Here is a 19657-nt window from a genome sequence, read left to right on the forward strand (position 1 = left end):
TGGGGCCCTGCCACCCACATGGGAGATACAAGCTCTGGGCTCCTGGTTTTTGCCTGGCCCAAAGTGGTCATTTGAGGAGTGAACCATCACTTAGAAAATATCTGTCTCTCCTCTGTGTCTTGTCTCTGTCTCTCTCTGTAACTCTTTCAAAATAAATGAATAAATCTTTTTTAAAAATCCAAAAATGGGTGGTTCTAAGATGGAGGAACAGCAACAGGGTGGTCTGATTTACGTAGGGCAAAATTAATATAAAAAAAGGAGAGAAAACATTCTCAGGGTAAAGCCGCAGGGGGAAATTGCAATGGGACATCCAGCAAAAGCAGTAGGAATGGCCAGAATCTGGGTGGAAGATGTAGACAGTATGTTACAGCAAGATGACGGAGCACCCAGCAACTTGGATCCAGGAAAGGGGGTGTCCACCTGCCCTGGCAATCCAGGTGAGATCAGACTCCATGGCCTGTGCCCGAGAGTCAAAACTTGGTGAACTATACCCCTTCGAGTACACCTGGGATACCTTGCAAAGCAGGGTGACCACTCACCCAGAGGAGGGGAAGAAAGGAAAAAAAGGCAGCACGTTTCTCTCTCTCCCCTCCTCCCTTCTGCAATAGTGACCTGAAGCCCGTGGTGGGAGGTTCAGAGCCATTTTTGGACTTAGACATATAGCCACCACCCCAGACTGTGTGCATGCAACCAGCAATTCTTGGGGTTGCCCTCTACCCAGCCAGGAGGGCTACCCACAGCAGTATAGGAGCAAGTGCCCGAGGTGGCCTCCATCACCTCAGCTGCACTCACTTGGTAACAGCAGGGGAGGGGGAGCCACCCCTAGGGAAGGGAAACAGCCTGCAGGACTCTCTCAAGCACCCTGCAAAACTGTGAAATGAGCAGGACTGTGGCTGGCAGGTACAGTGCATGCCTGTGACCCAGTGATCTTATCAGAGAGAAAAACCTGCATACCACACTGGCACTGGTTGGGAGAACAGGACTAGAACCAGCAGGCTGGAACACATGTGGATAGTGGCCCTGGGAGCACCGTGGCTCCCCTGCTGTCAGGACAAGCTAGCAGGGTGGACTGACTCCACCTGCACTCCCTGACACCAAGAGCCCTAGGTGCTGAGACTAAGAAAACACTATGATCTTGACAAAGGAGATAGGATGTGGCTGCGTTCTGAGCAATCATATAGTGGGTGGTACCCTGTGAGAGCTCCTTGGTGGCCTAGAGCAGCTTGCAAGAGAGGAAATGGTGCTCACAGGAGGGGCTGGGCAGATCGTATGTGCACTGGTGTGGATGAGTGTTGAACACACTGGGGGCTAACACCTGGGCACTCCTCAGTCTGGAGGAGAAAGAGTGGTCACACCAACAGAGGCGATCATTCCTCTTCTTCCAGCTAACCAGAGGAAAGCTACTATGCTCAACCCAAGTATTACCCCAGATACTTGCCCCACCCTGAAGCACTGACCAAACTCCCTGGCCACACCCACCACATACCTCTTGGTATTCACTGAAAGCACAGACATGCCACTAAACCACAGAGGCATAGTTCAAAGACAAAAAGCTACCAGAGGAAAAAAAATTACAGATACCTAAAAATAAATGCAAAAACTCAAGAAACAAGATTAAAGAAGACACTATGACCTCTGCAAAGGAGTACAATATTTTCAATATTAGAATGCAAAGATGACGAGATTGAGGAAATTCCAGAAACGGAATTCAAAAAACTAATCATAGGATTACTCAAAAGTAATCAGGGCCGGCGCCGTGGCTTAACAGGCTAATCCTCCGCCTTGCGGCGCCTGCACACCGGGTTCTAGTCCCGGTTGGGGCGCCGGATTCTATCCCGGTTGCCCCTCTTCCAGGCCAGCTCTCTGCTATGAGCCGGGAAGGCAGTGGAGGATGGCCCAAGTCCTTGGGCCCTGCACTCGCATGGGAGACCAGGAGAAGCACCTGGCTCCAAGCTTCGGATCAGCGTGATGCGCCAGCCACAGCGGCCATTGGAGGGTGAACCAACGGCAAAAAGGAAGACCTTTCTCTCTGTCTCTCTCTCCTTCTCACTATCCACTCTGCCTGTCCAAAAAAAAAAAAAAAAAAAGTAATCAGAAGCAAATCAACGAGCTAAAGAAAACCATATGATATGAATGAAAATTTCTCACACGGAATTCAGATTTTTAAAGAGAAATCAAAATGAAATACTAGAAATGAGGAATTCAATAGATCAAATAAAAAATGCAGTGGAAAGCCTCAACAACAGAATTGGTGAGGCCAAAGAAATAATATCCAAGCTACAAGACAAACCTCTGGAAATTTTACAGTCAGACCAAAAACAAGAGGCAGAAATTAGAAAACTTAAAAACAATGCTGATGGTAGATGGGATACTATCAAATGACCCAAAATATGGGTGTGCCTGAAAGAGCGGAAAAAAGAAGACACTAGAAGGCTTACTTAGTGAACTAACTACAGAAAACTTCCCTAACTTGGAGAAAGAAAGGAAGGCCCAAGTAGAGGAAGTACATAGAACTCCTAACAGAAATGACCAGAAAAGATCTTTACGATGACACATTATAGTCAAATTTCGACAATAAAGCAAGAAGAAAATATTCTAAAATGTGCATGAGAGAAATGCCAGATTACCTTCAGAGGATCTCTAATTACTCATAGCTTACTTCCCATTAGAAACCCTATACACTAAAAGACAATGGCAAGATAGAGTCCAAATCTTAAGAGAAAAAAATCCAGAATACCGTACCCTGAAAACTCTCATTTATGAATGAAGGTGAAATAAAGACCTTCCATAGGCCGGCGCCACGGCTCACTAGGCTAATCCTCTGCCTTGCGGCGCCGGCACACTGGGTTCTAGTCCCGGTCGCCCCTCTTCCAGGCCAGCTCTCTGTTGTGGCCAGGGAGTGCAGTGGAGGATGGCCCAAGTACTTGGGCCCTGCACCCCATGGGAGACCAGGATAGGCACCTGGCTCCTGCCAACGGATCAGTGCAGTGCGCCGGCCGCAGCACACCGGCCGCAGCGTGCTGGCTGCGGCGGCGGCCATTGGAGGGTGAACCAACGGCAAAGGAAGACCTTTCTCTCTGTCTCTCTCTCTCACTGTCCACTCTGCCTGTCAAAAAAAAAAAAAAAAAAAAAAAAAACTTCCATAACAAACGGAAATTCAAAGAATTTGTCACCACAAGTCCAGCCTTACAAAAGATGCTAAAGGATGGGCTACACAAAGAAACACAGGGAAAAAAAAAAAAAAAAAAAAAACACAACAGCATGAAAGAATGTGAAGACAGAAAGTCCCCCAGTCAAAGTACAAAAGTAACCCAAAGTAATAGGAATATTCACGGAAAAATGGCAGGTCCAATTAGTTACTTATCAATAGTTACCTTTAATGTAAATGGCCTCAACTCCTCAGTTAAAATATATAGAGTCACCAAATGGATTAAAAAGCAAGACCCATCTATCTGCTGCCTACAAGAAACACACTTCACCAAAAAGACACACGCAGACTGAAAGTGAAAGGAAGGAAAAAGATATTCCATGCTAACAGGAAAAAGGGGGGGGGGCAGGTATAGCCAACCTAATATAAGACAAAATAGACTTTAATACAAAAGATGTTAAAAGAGACAAAGAAGGGCACTATGTAATGATTAAGGGGTCAATACAACAGGAAGACATAACTATAATAAATGTTTATGTACCCAATTAAAGGCACCTGGCTATTTAAAGAAATGTTATTGGATCTAAAGGGAGACACAGACTCCAATACAATAGTAATGGGGGACTTCAACACCTTTCATCAATGGATAGATCAACCAGGCAGAAAATCAACAAAGCAAAAACAGAGTAGATTGACATTACAGACAAAATAGACCTAACAGATATCTACAGAATTTCTCACTCCATTGTGGCAGATTACATATTCTTCTCAGCAGTACATGGAACTTTCTCCAGGATAGACCATATACTAGGTCATAAAGCAAGTCTCAGCAAATTCAAAAAAATCAAAATCATAACATGCACCTTCTCTGATCACAATGGATTGAAGTTCGAAATCAACAACTCAAAAATCTCAAGAACATATGCAAACACACGGAGATTGAACAACATGCTCCCACATGAACAGCGAGTTATAAAAGAGATCAAAAGAGAAACTAAAAAATTTCTGGAAATGAATGAAGGTGACAATATCTCATATCAAAACTTATGGGGTACAGCAAAAGCAGTGTTAAGAGGGAAGTTTATAGCAATTAGTGCCTACATCAAGTAATTGGAAAGTAAGCAAATAAATGAGCTGTCAGTGCATCTCAAGGACCTAGGAAAAACAACAAACCAGAACACAAATTAGTAGGAGGAAAGAAATAATTAAGTAAGCAATAAACAAAACTGAAACAAAAAATACAAAAGATCAATGAAATGAAGAGATGGTTTTATGAAAAAATAAACAAAATTGACACATTGGCCCAACTAACCAAAAAAAAAGAGGGAGAAGACCCAAATCAACAGAATCAGAGGGCCGGAGCCATGGCGCGAAGGTTAATCCACTGCTTACGGCGCCAGCTTCCCATATGAGCGCCGGTTCTAGTCCTAGTGCCCCTCTTCCAATCCAGCTCTTTGCTGTGGCCTGGGAAAGCAGCGGAAAATGGCCTAAGTGCTTGGGCCCCTGTCCCGGCATGGGAGACCCGGAAGAAGCACCTGGCTCCTGGCTTCGGATCGGCACAGCTCCAGCTGTTGCAGCCACCTGGGGAGTGAACCAACGGAAGGAAGACCTTTCTCTCTGTTTCTCCCTCTCACTGTCTGTAACTCTACCTCTCAAATAAATAAAATAAATAAATAAAATCTTTTAAAAAAAACAGAATCAGAGATGAAAAAGGAAACATAACAACAAATATCACATAAATAAAAAAAATCAGGAATTACAACAAAGCCATATGCCAACAAAATGGGAAACCTAGAAGAAATAGATACATTCCTGGATACACACAATCTACTTAAATTGAGTCATGAAGACAGAGAACACCTAAACAGACCAATAACCAAAATGGAGATTGAATCAGTAATAAAGACCCTTCCAAAAAAGAAAAGCATAGGTTCTGACGCTTTACAGCTGACTTCTACCAGACATTTAAAGAAGCACTAATTCTAATTCTTCTCAAGCTATCTAAACAATTGAAAGGGAGGTAATCCTAGAAAATGACTTCTATGAAGCCTGCATCACCTTAATTCCTAAAAAGAAAAAAAGAACTATACACAAATACCCCTGGTGAATACAGATGCAAAAATCCTCAACAAAATACTAGCCAAATGAATCCAACAACACATAAGAAAGATCATTCACCCACACCAACTGGGATTTATCCCCTGGTATTCAGGGATGGTTCAACATCGAAAATCAATAAATATGATTAACCACATTAACAAGCAGAAGACCAAAAACCATATGATTACCTCAATAGATGCAGAGAAAGCATTTGACAAAATTCAACATCCTTTTATGATGAAAACCTTAATCAAAGTGGGTATAGAAGGAACATTCCTTAACATAATCAAAGCAATTTATAGCAAACCCATAGCCAGCATCCTACTGAATGGGGAAAAATTGGAGGCATTCCCGTTAAGATCTGGAACGAGACAAGGGTGCCCACTCTCATCATTGCTATTTAATATATCCTGAAAGTTTTATCAAGAGCCATCAAGCAAGAAAAAGAAATCAAAGCTACAAATAGGTAAAGAAGTAGTCAAACTATTCCTATATGCTGATGACATGATTCTATATATAAGGGACCCAAAAGACTCCACGAAGAGACTATTGGAACTCATAAAAGAGTTTGGTAGAGTAGCAGGATATAAAATCAACACAGAAAAAAATCAATAGCCTTTGTATATACAGACAATGCCATAGCTGAGAAAGGACGTCTAAGAATAATCCCATTCACAATAGCTACAGAAAAATTTAAATACCTTGGAATAAACTTAACCAAGGACATCAAAGATGTCTTCGATTAAAATTACAAAACATGGCCGGCACCATGGCTTAACAGGCTAATCCTCCGCCTTGTGGCAGCAGCACACCGGGTTCTAGTCCCGGTTGCTCCTCTTCCAGGCCAGCTCTATGCTATGGCCCAGGAGTGCAGTGGAGGATGGCCCAAGTGCTTGGGCCCTGCACCCCATGGGAGACCAGGAGAAGCACCTGGCTCCTGGCTTCGGATCAGCGCGATGTGCCGGCCGCAGCAGCCATTGGAGGGTGAACCAACAGCAAAAGGAAGACCTTTCTCTCTGTCTCTCTCTCTCTCACTATCCACTCTGCCTGTCAAAATAAATAAATAAATAAATAAATAAAATATAAATAAAAAAATAAAAAAATTTTAAAAAATTACAAAACAGCCGGCGCCGTGGCTCAACAGGCTAATCCTCCGCCTTGCGGCGCCGGCACACCGGGTTCTAGTCCCGGTCGGGGCACCGATCCTGTCCCGGTTGCCCCGCTTCCAGGCCAGCTCTCTGCTGTGGCCAGGGAGTGCAGTGGAGGATGGCCCAAGTGCTTGGGCCCTGCACCCCATGGGAGACCAGGAGAAGCACCTGGCTCCTGCCATCGGAACAGCGCGGTGCGGCGGCCATTGGAGGGTGAACCAACGGCAAAAGGAAGACCTTTCTCTCTGTCTCTCTCTCACTGTCCACTCTGCCTGTCAAAAATAAAAATAAAAAAAAAAATTACAAAACATTAAATAAATAGAAAAAGGCATAAAAAAGTGCAAAAATCTTCCATGTTCATGGTTTGGAAACATCAATATCTTCAAAATGTCCATACTACCAAAAGTAATTTATAGATTCAATGCAATACCAATCAAAATATCAAGGGCATTCTTCTCAGATATAGAAAAAATGATGCTAAAATTCATATGGAGGGGCTGGCACTGTGGCGTAGCAGGTAAAGCCGCCACCTGCAGTGCTGGCATCCCATACGAGTGTTGGTTTGTATCCTAGCTGCTCTCCTTCCGATCCAGCTCTCTGCAATGGCCTGGGAAAGCAATAGAAGATGGCCCAAGTCCTTGGGCTCCTGAACCCACATGGGAGACCTGGAAGAAGCTCTTGGCTCCTGACTTCAGATTGGCTCAGCTCCAGCCGTTGCCGCCAACTGGGGAGTGAACCAGTGGATGGAAGACCCCTCTCTCTGTCTCTTTGCCTCTCCTTCTCTCTGTGTAACTCTTTCAAGTAAATAAATAAATATTTTTAAAAAATTTGTGTGGAAACACAAGAGACCCCCAAATAGCTGAAGTAATCTGAAACAACAAAAACAAAGCTAGAGGATCACAATACCAGACCTCAAGATCTGCTGCAAGGCAGTCATAATCAAATCAGCCTACTACTTGCATAAAAACAGATGTATAGACCAATGGAGCAGAACAGAAATCCTAGAAATAAATCCACGCATCTACAACCAACTTATCTTTGACAAAGGAGCTAAAATCAATTCCTGGTGCCAAGATAGCACCTTCAACAAAGAGTGCTGGAAAAACTGGATCTCCACATGCAGCAGTATGAAACAAAACCACTGCCCACATCTTACACAAAAATCCACTCAAAATGGAACACTGAGGGAACCCTACAAGACACTGGCATAGGGAAAGACTTCTTGGAAAAAACTCCAGAACTACAAGCAAAATTAACAAGTGGGTCTACATCAAACCGAAAAGCTTCTACACTGCAAAAGAAACACTCAGTAAATTGAAAAGGCAACAACTGAATGGGGGAAAATATTTGCAAACAATGTAACTGACAAAGGATGAACTTCCAGAATGTATAAAGAGCTCAAGAAATAAACAACAAAACAAACAATCCAATTAAGAAATGGGCAAAGGAACTGAACAGATAATTTTCAACAGATGAAATTCAAATGGCCAACAGACACACGAAAAATGCTCAAGATTGCTGGCCATTAGGGAAATGAAACTCAAAACTACAATGAGGTTTCACCTCACTCCCCTTAGAATGGCTCCCATACAGAAACCAACAAACAACAAATGCTGGCGAGGATGTGGGAAGGAGGGGCACCTTAATCCATCACTGGTGGGAATGTAAAGTGGTATAGCCACTATGGAAGATGGTATGGAGATCCTCAGACAGCAGAATATAGACTTACCGTATGACCCAGCCATCCTACTCCTTGGAATTTACCCAAGGTAAATTAAATCAGCATCTGAAAGAGTTATCTGTACTCTCATGTTCATTTCAGCTTAATTTACAATAGCTAAGATATGGAATCAACCCAGTTGTCCATCAACTGTAGACTGGATAAAGAAATTATGGTATATAAATACTATGAATACTATACAGTGGTAAAAAAAAAATGAAATCTTGCCATTTACAACAAAATGGATGCAAACAGAATCCACTATACTCAGTGAAATAAGCCAGTCAAAAAGGACAAATATCATTTGGTCTCTCTGATCTGTGTTAACTAATGGAATACTCAAAATGTAAACTATAGGAGTGAAACTGACACTTTGTGAGATGTGACAATTTTGAGCAGCCCTAGCCTTGACTGTAGGGTACAATGTTTTCCTTGTTTGTTTACTTGTTTTTGTCCTTTTTTTTCTTTCATTCATATTAATCAGTGAACTCTCTATTTGGTGTAGGGATAATCTTATGAGCATAACAATTAACTGAAAATTGATCTCTGTAAAAAATAAGAATGGGAAGGGAAGAGGGAGGAATATGGAGGCCGGGAGTATGGATGGGAGGGAGACAGGCGAGAGGAAGAAGCATCATGTTCCTAAACTGCATATATTAAATGCATAAAGTTATACTACTTAAACAAAATAAATTATTTTTTTAAAAAGTCCAAAATGGGCCGGCGCCACGGCTCAATAGGCTAATCCTCTGCCTTGCGGTGCCGACACACCGGGTTCTAGTCCCGGTCAGGGCGCCGGTTCTGTCCCGGTTGCTCCTCTTCCAGGCCAGCTCTCTGCTGTGGCCTGGGAGTGCAGTGGAGGATGGCCCAAGTGCTTGGGCCCTGCACCCACATGGGAGACCAGGAGAAGCACCTGGCTCCTGGCTTCGGATCAGCACGGTGCGCCGGCCGCAGCACGCCGGCCGCAGCGCGCTGGCTGCGGCAGCGGCCATTGGAGGGTGAACCAACGGCAAAGGAAGACCTTTCTCTCTGTCTCTGTCTCTCTCACTGTCCACTCTGCCTGTCCAAAAATAAATAAATAAATGAATAAAAAATAAAAATTAAAAAATTTTAAAAAGCCCAAAATGGTGGTACATCAATGCCGCTTAGGAAACCTACATTTCATACTGGGGAACCTGGTTCAAGTCTTGGCTCTGCTCCTTTTTCCAGCTTCCTGCTAATGCACACTCTGGGAGGCAGCACATAACATCCCAAGTACTTGGGTCCCTTCTACTCAGATCAGAGACATGGACTGAGCCCTGGGCTCATGATTTTGGTCCTGGCCTAACCCAGGCTACTTTGGGCACTTGGAGAGGAAACCAGTGAATGGAAGATCTCCCTGTCTCTTTCACAAATAAATAAAAATAAATATTTTGAAAATTTTCGAAATGATAAAATTACAGAAATGTCAGGGATTAAGGTGTGGTTAGAGGCAGAAATGGGGAATACAACTACAACAGGGCAACAAGATGACAGAAATTGTGATAACAGCAATATTCAGCATCTTGGTTGTATCAACATCAATATTCTAGTTGTGATTGTGATCCTGTACTAGTTGAAGTTTTAAAAGATATCAATATTTGGAGAAACTGAGAAAAGGGCAAAGAACTGTCTTTTATTTCTAATGCAACATATGAATATAAATTATATCAAAATAATAAGTTTATTCTTTAAAAACTGAATTCTAGGCCGGCGCCGTGGCTCAACAGGCTAATCCTCCGCCTTGCGGCGCCGGCACACCGGGTTCTAGTCCCGGTCGGGGCACCGATCCTGTCCCGGTTGCCCCGCTTCCAGGCCAGCTCTCTGCTGTGGCCAGGGAGTGCAGTGGAGGATGGCCCAAGTGTTTGGGCTCTGCACCCCATGGGAGACCAGGATAAGCACCTGGCTCCTGCCATCGGAACAGCGCGGTGCGCCGGCCGCAGCGCGCTACCGCGGCGGCCATTAGAGGGTGAACCAACGGCAAAGGAAGACCTTTCTCTCTGTCTCTCTCTCTCTCTCACTGTCCACTCTGCCTTTCAAAAAAAAAAAAAAAAAAAAACTGAATTCTATAGTAATTGTATTTTCCTTAAAACAGTTACCAAATGTACATATAAGTCAAATCAGCATATATAAAGATTAGACACTACAAACTGATTTACCTTATGACTTGTACAAAACTCATCTCTTTTAAGAATCACTTTAAAATAAAACTAAACTACAAAGAGATAATAGTATTTGATGTATCCTAAACAAAACATTTGTATTTGAAAGATCAACATAGGTTCTACTGAACAAAGTTGTATCATGACTTACTACTTCATCTGCAAATCCACCAGCCAGGACAAGAGAATAAGCCCCATCATTACTGCGACCATGAATTCCACCAACATGGGGTCTGTGAACACCTGCTTCGCTCACCTATAAAATAAGAAAACAGAGTCTCAAAATACCTCCTAACAGTAAAGTTACATTTACAAAATTAGTTTACATATACTACTGAACCCTAAAAACCCAAGAACTAAGTCCCATCAAGAGTTCTCTTTTTGTTCTCTCATTTTAGTATTCTTCAAACATATTCTCTATGTAATGGAGCTAATAATCCCAAGACTGTTTAAGGCCTAGATTTTTGAGTTTCACAGTAACTATCAAGTAATCAACATTTTGTATCTATGGGAATTTCCAGCAAAAATCAGCTAGAAGATTCCAGTGGTTCAAATCTCTTTGCTCTTCTTATTGCTTGTCTTTGATTATGGCCCTTTTCCCTAATCACTTAGGCAAGGCAAAACTGCAGGAGTCATTGTAGTCCCATTCTTCTCTCTTATTCCTCAAACCTATCTGTCACAAAGACTGATAATTCTACCTCCTAAGTCTCAAATCCATCTTTTTCTTTCTTTTTTCTTTCTTTTTTTTTTTTTTTGGACAGGCAGAGTTAGACAGTGAGCGAGAGAGACAGAGAGGAAGGTCTTCCTTCCGTTGGTTCACCCCACAGATGGCCGCTACAGGCAGCGGTGCGCCGATCCAAAGTCAGGAGGCCAGGTGCTTCCTCCTGGTCTCCCATGTGGGTTCAGGGCCCAAGCACTTGGGCCATCATCCACTGCCCTCCCAGGCCACAGCAGAGAGCTGAACTGGAAGAGGAGCAACCGGGACAGAATCTCGCACCCCAACCAGGACTAGAATCCGGGGTGCCTGCGCTGCAGGCAGAGGATTAGCCAAGTGAGCCGCTGCGCCAGCCAAATCCATCTTTTTCTACTTCCACTGCTTAATCTTAGTACAAGTCATGAATGCTTACAATAGGCCTATTTCACTGCCTTCTGTTTTGTTCCTTCAAACCCATTTCATGTGTTACAAACAGAAACCCTTTTAGGAACAATTCTGCTTTAGATTTTCAATTGACATCATAAGGTCTTGGATTGTTAAGCATTATATGTTAATTTCTCTCAATCTCAATCTGGCTCTTATCTATTAGCTCTTATCTCCAGTTTCTCTTTCACTGCCCTATACACTTGAGTCAAAATACTCAACACTACCCAAATACACTATCTACTTCTAGGTACTCATGCTATTCTACTACAATGGTCCAAATAGCCCCAATTCTGCCTCACTGAAACAAGTGTCACTTTCTTGTGAAATTCAAACTTCATGAAAGGTATTGTGATCCATTTGTTTATCATCCAGTTGTTAGCAGAGTAAAGGAAGCTGAAATTCAAGCTTACCCAACTGACTTGGGAAAAGAAAGTACTATGGAAGTCAATGAGAAATTGATAAGAGTAACAGAACCTGGAAAGGTTTAGGCCTTGGAAACACCAGACTCTTCAGCAAAAGACATGGCTACTTGATTTCTCTACCTCATCAACTCTGATAAAAATAAATTCGTTCTTTTGAATCTTTTCCACTCCTTAAATGGGAACTCCATTTTATCAATTGCTCAGGTCAACGACCTCATAGTCATCTTCGACTATTTCAAGTAAGGAGGGTTTTAGAATTTAGGAATGAATTAGTGTCTGGCATACAGAAAACGGAGCAAACAAAAGGTAAGTCCATTAAAAAATACACTAAGTATATTATTAGTTTTCATAATATTATAGCATTTTATTTATAGATCCAAAGTCATCATAATGTAAACCTTGATTACTGATTCAGTCAAAATTATGATACAACTACTGCAATAATGAGGACCCAGGGAGTATTAAAGTAATTGTTCATAAGGAAGTTAATAATATGAAAAAAGCAGTATGAACTTTTTTCTTTTTTAGAAATAGGTAAATCCAGAGTAAATAACTTAAAGAATAAGAGAATTAAAGTGATTGTCTCAAAGAAACAGAAAATGGGGATGAAATGTAAGGTTGCCTTTAAAAATACAAATCACATACTGGGACCTAACTTTCAATATGTATTATAATATCCTGATTTTAAAATTATATCAAAGATCTAAGTACCAGGATTAAAGTCTCAATTTATATTTAGAATCCTAGGAATCTCTAACTAGAAACTGTTCTACTCAACAGATTTTGTTTTTCACCCACAGTAAGTTTTCCAGGGTAGGGGCAGTGCTGTGGCATGGTAGGTTAAGTCTCCACCTGTGGTGCAGGCATCCCATATCAGCTCCGGCTGGAGTCCCGACTGCTTCACCTCTGATCCAGCTCTCTGCTATGGCCGAGGAAAGCAGTAGAAGATGGCCCAACCCTTTGGGCTCCTGCACCCACATGGGAGACCTGGAAGAAGCTTTTGGCTTCTGGCTTCAGATCTGCGCAACTCCGGCCATTGTGACCATCTGGGGATTGAAGCAGCGGATGGAAGACCTCTCTCTCTCTCTGTCTCTCTCTCTCTGTCTCTCTGTAACTCTTTAAAATAAATAAATAAATATTTTTTTCTTTTTCTTAAAGGAGATGGCCCAAGTGCTTGGACCCCGTACCCATGTGGAAGACGAAGAAGCAGCTCCTGGCTTTGGATCAGCCCAGTTCTTTCTCTGTCTCTTCCTCTTTTTATAACTCTACTTCTCAAATAATAAATCTTTTTTTAAAAATAATGTTTTCCATGATAAAATTATCTTTTAAAGATTTATTTATTTATTTGAGAGGCAGAGTTACATAAAGAGAGAGAAAGAGAGAGAGAGAGAGAGACAGACAGACAGACTGACAAAGGTCTTCCATCTGCTGCTTCACTCCTCAAATGGCAGCAACAGCTGGAGCTGTGCTGATCCAAAGCCAGGAGGCAGGAGCTTCCTCTGGGTCTCCCATGCGGTTCAGGGGCCCAAACACTTGGGCCATCTTCTGCTCCTATCCCAGGCCATAAGCAGAGAGCTGGATCAGAAGAGGAGCAGCCAGCACAGTAGCCGATGCCCACATGAGATGCTGGTGTTGTAGACGGAGGCTTAGCCACAATGCTAGCCCCAAAATTATCTTTCTAAAGGATAAACTAGAATAAATAAAACGGAGCCTTCCTTAAAGGGAAAAGGGAAATAATTTTATTCTTGGATTAGCTGGCATTTCCTTCTGCCCCATATCCTAGCATATATGTAAGGGGATGGACATCCCACACTCTGCTCCCAAGAAAAACACCTGAAGCAAGTTTGATGACATGGAGAATTTATAATACGATTTAAAGAAAACACTTAATGTTTCAAACACGCAATTTTTGGAAAACAAATTTCTTTAGAAGGTTTAACAATAATGCTAACTACCGTAACTATAAAGGAACAGTAAAACTGGAATGTAAATCACAGTAAAATTTCTGTAATATGCTTCCTCTGTGCTACTGATATCCACCTTATAATCAACAGACATTAGCATTGCTTCAATTTGAACTATACTAAATTTTATCCTTCTAACTATGGCAATTTAAAAACATACCTGAACTCTAAATCTCCAAGTTGATCCAACAGGAATACCAGGAATAGGTCCATAATGATTAGAAGGGACAATAGTACATTCTTTTGTACGACCAACACAAGCCATTCCCTATAAGTCACAAAACAAGCTGTTTGAGAAATTCCTTATAATAATTTTAATGAAAGCTGTTAATTCCCACAAGACATGAGTACAGCTATTCATATAAGTCCCTTATTATCATGTAATTGTAGTTATCACTGATATTAAGGAACAATTACATTGCCAAATCTTTTTTTATACCATAACCACTACTGTACTGAAACATTAACAGAGCTTGCTGGTAGGAAAAAAAAAAAAAAAAAGGGAATTTCTTTTTTACCCTGCCCCAGTCTCTCCGGCTTTCAGTACTAGCTGATGGCATCTTGGCTTTCTTTTTACTCATCTTGAGTCTTTCACCAGCTTTTACAACCTCACTGGAATCAGTTTTACAGGAAGGACAATACCTTTAAGAGGAAAGAAAAAAAAATTAATTTTGACACTACCATATTAAGACCCATTACAGAGTAAATACCTTTCTAGGTCAGAACTAGTTTTAATATGTGTTACTTCGATTCTATTACAGAGCTTCAGCTGGCATTCAAGTATTAAACTTCAAAATATTTATATGATTAGACTGGCTATAAAAAAAATTCTTGTCATCCCTTTAGGGAACTTTAATATTTAATACTATAAATACTCAATACTGTGATGTTCAAATGGTTCCATGAACTCTAACTTTACCACCAACCCTGAGAATAAAAATTATTCATTTGAAGTTCTTATTAAAAACAAAAGTAAAATAAATGCTTCTAGACCAAACAATGAAAATGCATTGGATACACCCCTCCATCTAAATTTGTTATTAGAATTCTACAAGTGGCCGGCACCACGGCTCAATAGGCTAATCCTCCACCTGTGGTGCCGGCACACCGGGTTCTAGTCCTGGTTGGGGTGCCGGATTCTGTCCCAGTTGCTCATCTTCCAGGCCAGCTCTCTGCTGTGGCCCAGGAGTGCAGTGGAGGATGGCCCAAGTGCTTAGGCCCTGCACCTGCATGGGAGACCAGGAAAAGCACCTGGCTCCTGGCTTCGGATCAGTGAGCGCACAAGCCGCAGCGGGCCATTGGGGGGTGAACCAACGGAAGACCTTTCTCTCTGTCTCTCTCACTGTCCACTCTGCCTGTCACCAAAAAAAAAAAAAAAAAAAAAAAAAAAAAAATCTACAAGTAAAAAAAGTATAGTCAATTATAATCAATATACAGTGCTTTTAGAAAGTTTGTTCACATTAGGCTTATTCCTGAGTCAATATTAATTACCTACACTTGTTTGTTCTTTAGCCTATTTGTAGTTGATCATTCTACTGTAACTTGTATATCTAAAACTGACTTAGGCCGGTGCCGTGGCTCACTTGGCTGGTCCTCCGCCTATGGCGCCAGCACCCCGGGTTCTAGTCCCAGTTGCTCCTCTTCCAGTCCAGCTCTCTGCTATGGCCCCGGAAGGCAGTGGAGGATGGCCCAAGTTCTTGGGTCCCTGCACCCACATGGGAGACGGGGAGGAAGTACCTGGCTCCTGGCTTCGGATCAGTGCAGCGCCGGCCATAGTGGCCATTAGGGGAGTGAACCAACAGAAGGAAGACCTTTCTCTCTGTCTGTCTCTGTCTATAACTCTCTCACACTGTCTAACTGCCAGGCAAAAAATTAAAAAAAAAAAAAAATGACTCAAATGTTTTCTAAAAATGTCTACAGATTGGGGCTAGCACTGTGACGCAGCGGGTTAAAGTGCCGGCGTCCCAAATGGGTGCTGGTTCTATTCCCAGCTGCTCCTCTTCCAATCCAGCTCTCTGCTATGGCCTGGGAAAGCAGTACAAGATGGCCCGAGTCCTTGGGCCCCTGTACCCACGTGGGAGACCTGGAAGAAGCTCCTGGCTTAAGATTAGCAAAGCTCCAGCCATTGCAGCCATCTGGGGAGTGAACCAGTGGATAGAAGACCTCTCTCTCTACCTCTCTCTGTAACTCTTTCAAATAAACAAAATAATAATAAAAAGATTTATTAAAAAAATAAATAAAATGTCTACACAATGAGATGGAGCTATGGTGTCACTGAAGAATGGAAACTTGGGGAATACTCTAACAAAGATCTAATTACCACTGCTCAGTTAAGTTTTTCTTTCATTCCAATTATCTATTCCTGGTGGGATTTAGAGCAAAGAAGACACCAACATGCACTATTCAATCCTGACTGCCTAACCATGAGATCATGTTTAGCATTACTGAAGAGAATAAGTATAAATCATTCAGTCTGCAATCTTGAGAAAATTGTGTCTAGAAGGCATTAGGAACTACAAATTAAAATCCTTTCTATTTGGGCAATCAGCAAGACTTGTAAAACTTAATTTGTTCTAAAGAAAGACTATTTTGCTTGATGTGCTTGCTTTTATAATTTTATCACAGATCCTGTGATTAAAGCAGGTATTAACTATCTAATGAGAAAATTAGTTCAGACACTAGATATACAGACAACATCACTTGGAGAAATGGAAACAATTAAGGTTAGGGAGTTCCAGGTGAAGTGAAAGACCTTGCTAGGAAAGTTGAGATATTCAACAGAATAATATAAGACAGTGTTCTACTTCTATTATCATAGTCATCCCTGGGATTCATTGCTTCAACAGGTTTGTTCAGAACCTCCAATGTGGCAGGCATTATTTGCTGCTTAGTGTAAGTTTTTCTGATTAAAATATTTGTAGATAGTAGCTAGAGAAAACCAGTAAATACAAGGAAAGAATTTCATAAAGTTCGAGGTGCTATAAAGGAAATATATCAGGGTTATATAACAAGAGCTACTGGAAATGGTATTTGTCTTAGATAGGGTGAACAAGCTAAGGAAAGCATTCTAGGCAAAGATACAGTAAATGTGAAGGTGTTGAAACACAAACACAAATGCTATGCTTTGAGGAACATAAAGGTGGGAATAGGTGAAGGTTACTCAGTAAACTGGCTAGTGATAAAACAACAGAATGAGAGAGAAGATGTGGGCCAGGTCATAGACGGGCTTAGATTTTATTCTTGCAATAGGAAGACATCAGGGAACTTTAAACAGGTGAGTGTGCCAATTCAGTACTTAATAAAATCATTCTGCTGCTATGGAAGGAAGCATAGCAGGCTGAGTATTATAGAAGCAAAGAGATTAGCTAGGCTTCTACTACGGAAGTTCCAGGGAGAAACGGTGTTTTGGATGGGGAATAAGACTGGACAAAGATTATGGAAAACTGACAAGATTTGCTGAAATATTAGATATGGAGATATATGAAATATTAGATATGTGAAGGAGTAAAGGAAGAATCAAGGATGAAATCTAGCTTTCTGGCATGAACAAGCAGGTAAGATGACAGCAGTAATTACTGAAGATTGGGGAAGGAGCAACATTCAAGAGGGAGTCTCAGTGGAAACCAAAACCTCCTTTTGGACTAATTTGTGAGGCCAGTTAAGTGTGTAATCAGTTATAGGAATATGAACCTCAGGGAGGATTAGAACTGAAGACACATATTCAGAACCAGTAGCTTGGTGTTCAAAGTCTCATGATTTGATGAAAAATTATGGAGCAAGCCTAAAAAGGAGTAGTGCTTCAGGGGAACCCTCATCTCTGGTAGGTGAGCAGAAACCAACAACAACAGACTAAAAAAGAAAGACCAATAAAGTAAGGAGAAAATCAGGATCATATGATATAAAATCCAATAATGAAAAGTCAATGAAGGTACAAAGTCAGGAAAATCCAATAAAATCTATAAAAACAGAGAGTAAACAATGGAGTAAGAAGAGGACTGAGAAATGACAACTGGGTAGGGAAGCACAAAGCAATCTGTGAGCCTCAAAGAAGAAGAGATAGTGGAGTAATGGGAAGGAAATCCAGACTGCAGTGCAAAATATGGAATCAAGGGAGGGAGGGCTGTGTGTGTGTGTGTGTGTGTGTGTTGACTCAAGAGATTCTAGGGGCCGGCGCTGTGGCGCAGTGGGTTAAAGTCCTGGCCTGAAGCGCTGGCATCCCATATGGGCACCGGTTCTAGTCCCGGCTGCTCCTCTTTCGATCCAGCTCTCTGCTATGGCCTGGGAAAGCGGCAGAAGATGGCCCAAGTCCTTGGGCCCCTGCACCCATGTGGGAGACCTGGAAGAGGCTCCTGGCTCCTGGCTTCAGATCAGCGCAGCTCCAGCCATTGCAGCCATTTGGGAGTGAATCAGTGGATGGAAGACCTCTCTCTCTGTCTCTACCTCTCTCTCTAACTCTGTCTTTCGAATAAATAAAATAAATCTTCAAAAAAAAAAAAAAGAGAGAGAGAGAGAGAGAGATTATGGGTTATTAATGTAAACTGATCTATTTAATGGCAATTTGGGAGGGGAATAAACTGCAGGAGTGAGACTCCCAGGAAGGCGAAAGTATATATAAGTATGAGAGGAGGTGAAGGATTTACATTTTAGAGAAGCAGGAATATATCACCCATTAAAACAAATATCATTACTAGTGCTAGTAAAATTCAAAGTACAGCCATATGAGGTCCTAGTAGGGAGGTGAAAGGAATGAGTCACCCCTACAGCTTCTGTCAAAATACAGGAACCACTTTCCCAACAGGCTAGAAGAGACCAAAGGAACGTAGAGCAACCTGTTTTTCATATTGGTATCAACTGCTCACTTGTACCGTCAGATTTCTGACTATGTCATCCCTTTTACTTAAAAGCTGTCACTGGTAACAGCAGTATGGCCCAAAGTTTAAAAGAAAAAAAATTCTTAATAGGGAACTAAAAAGTCCATTGTAACTTTGAATGGTCACATATTTTCCAGTCTCTTCTAAACTCACTTTTTGTTTTTTTTGTAGTTATTACTACTCACAGAAGAAATATGGGCTTTGGCAAGTATGTTTGACCTTGGAGCCTTGTTCTACTTATCAACTTTATAGATTAAATACAATGATCAATATTAAGCACTTTGTTAATGTCTAGCATAAACTAAACAGATAACATAAGGGCACTTCAAACAGTTCATAGAAAATGCAATAGAGATAAAAATTTTGAAATTTGTGCATGTAAAATACATATTATGAAAAAATTATACAGAAATTTCAAAAATTTTTTGTACCACACAAACTTACCTTTTAATTCCACAAATTGGTCTGAAGCACCCACGTAGTTACTAAGTATTATTACAGAATCTAACAGGGACATCTGACATAGTAGGGAGGATAGAGAGGGATATTTATAAGGGCTTACCAGAGGAAGTTATATTTAAGAGAAAATCTGACAGATGAATATCATCTTGAAGTCAATCACAAGAGGATAGTATTTCCAAGATAAGGAATTTAAAGATATTTAATCTGGCAAGAGTGTAGAGTATTTGAAGAAATGGAAAAGGAAAGTGATAAGAGATATTGCTGGAGAAGCAACTAAAATCATGCAAGGTCTTATAAGGCAACATAATGCCTTTGAAGCAAACAATTAAAACAATCAAATTTGCATTTCAAAAAGAAAACAGGCTCCATATTGGAGAAGAGAATGAAGGAATTAAAAAATGAAGCTAAAGATGAGTTCAGAAATTATAGTAATTGAATAAAGATATTAATGCCAAGTAACCATTGGCTATAACATTTTAAGCACTTCAACATAAACTATGT

At 41.3% G+C, this 19657-nt stretch overlaps 1 protein-coding gene across 1 annotated transcript in view; it reads right to left on the bottom strand.

Moving 5' to 3' along the window:
- Positions 1-19657, bottom strand: part of UHRF2 (ubiquitin like with PHD and ring finger domains 2) — a 96077-nt gene that overhangs the window by 24806 nt on the left and 51614 nt on the right. The window contains exons 7-9 of the mRNA XM_062208274.1: positions 14342-14465; positions 13984-14091; positions 10448-10552 (exon numbers count right to left, since the gene is read on the bottom strand). Coding sequence (XP_062064258.1) covers positions 10448-10552; positions 13984-14091; positions 14342-14465 — 337 coding nt within the window. The remainder of the gene's footprint in view (positions 1-10447; positions 10553-13983; positions 14092-14341; positions 14466-19657) is intronic.

Source organism: Lepus europaeus, chromosome 12 (assembly GCF_033115175.1).
Source record: "Lepus europaeus isolate LE1 chromosome 12, mLepTim1.pri, whole genome shotgun sequence".
Taxonomy (NCBI): domain Eukaryota; kingdom Metazoa; phylum Chordata; class Mammalia; order Lagomorpha; family Leporidae; genus Lepus; species Lepus europaeus.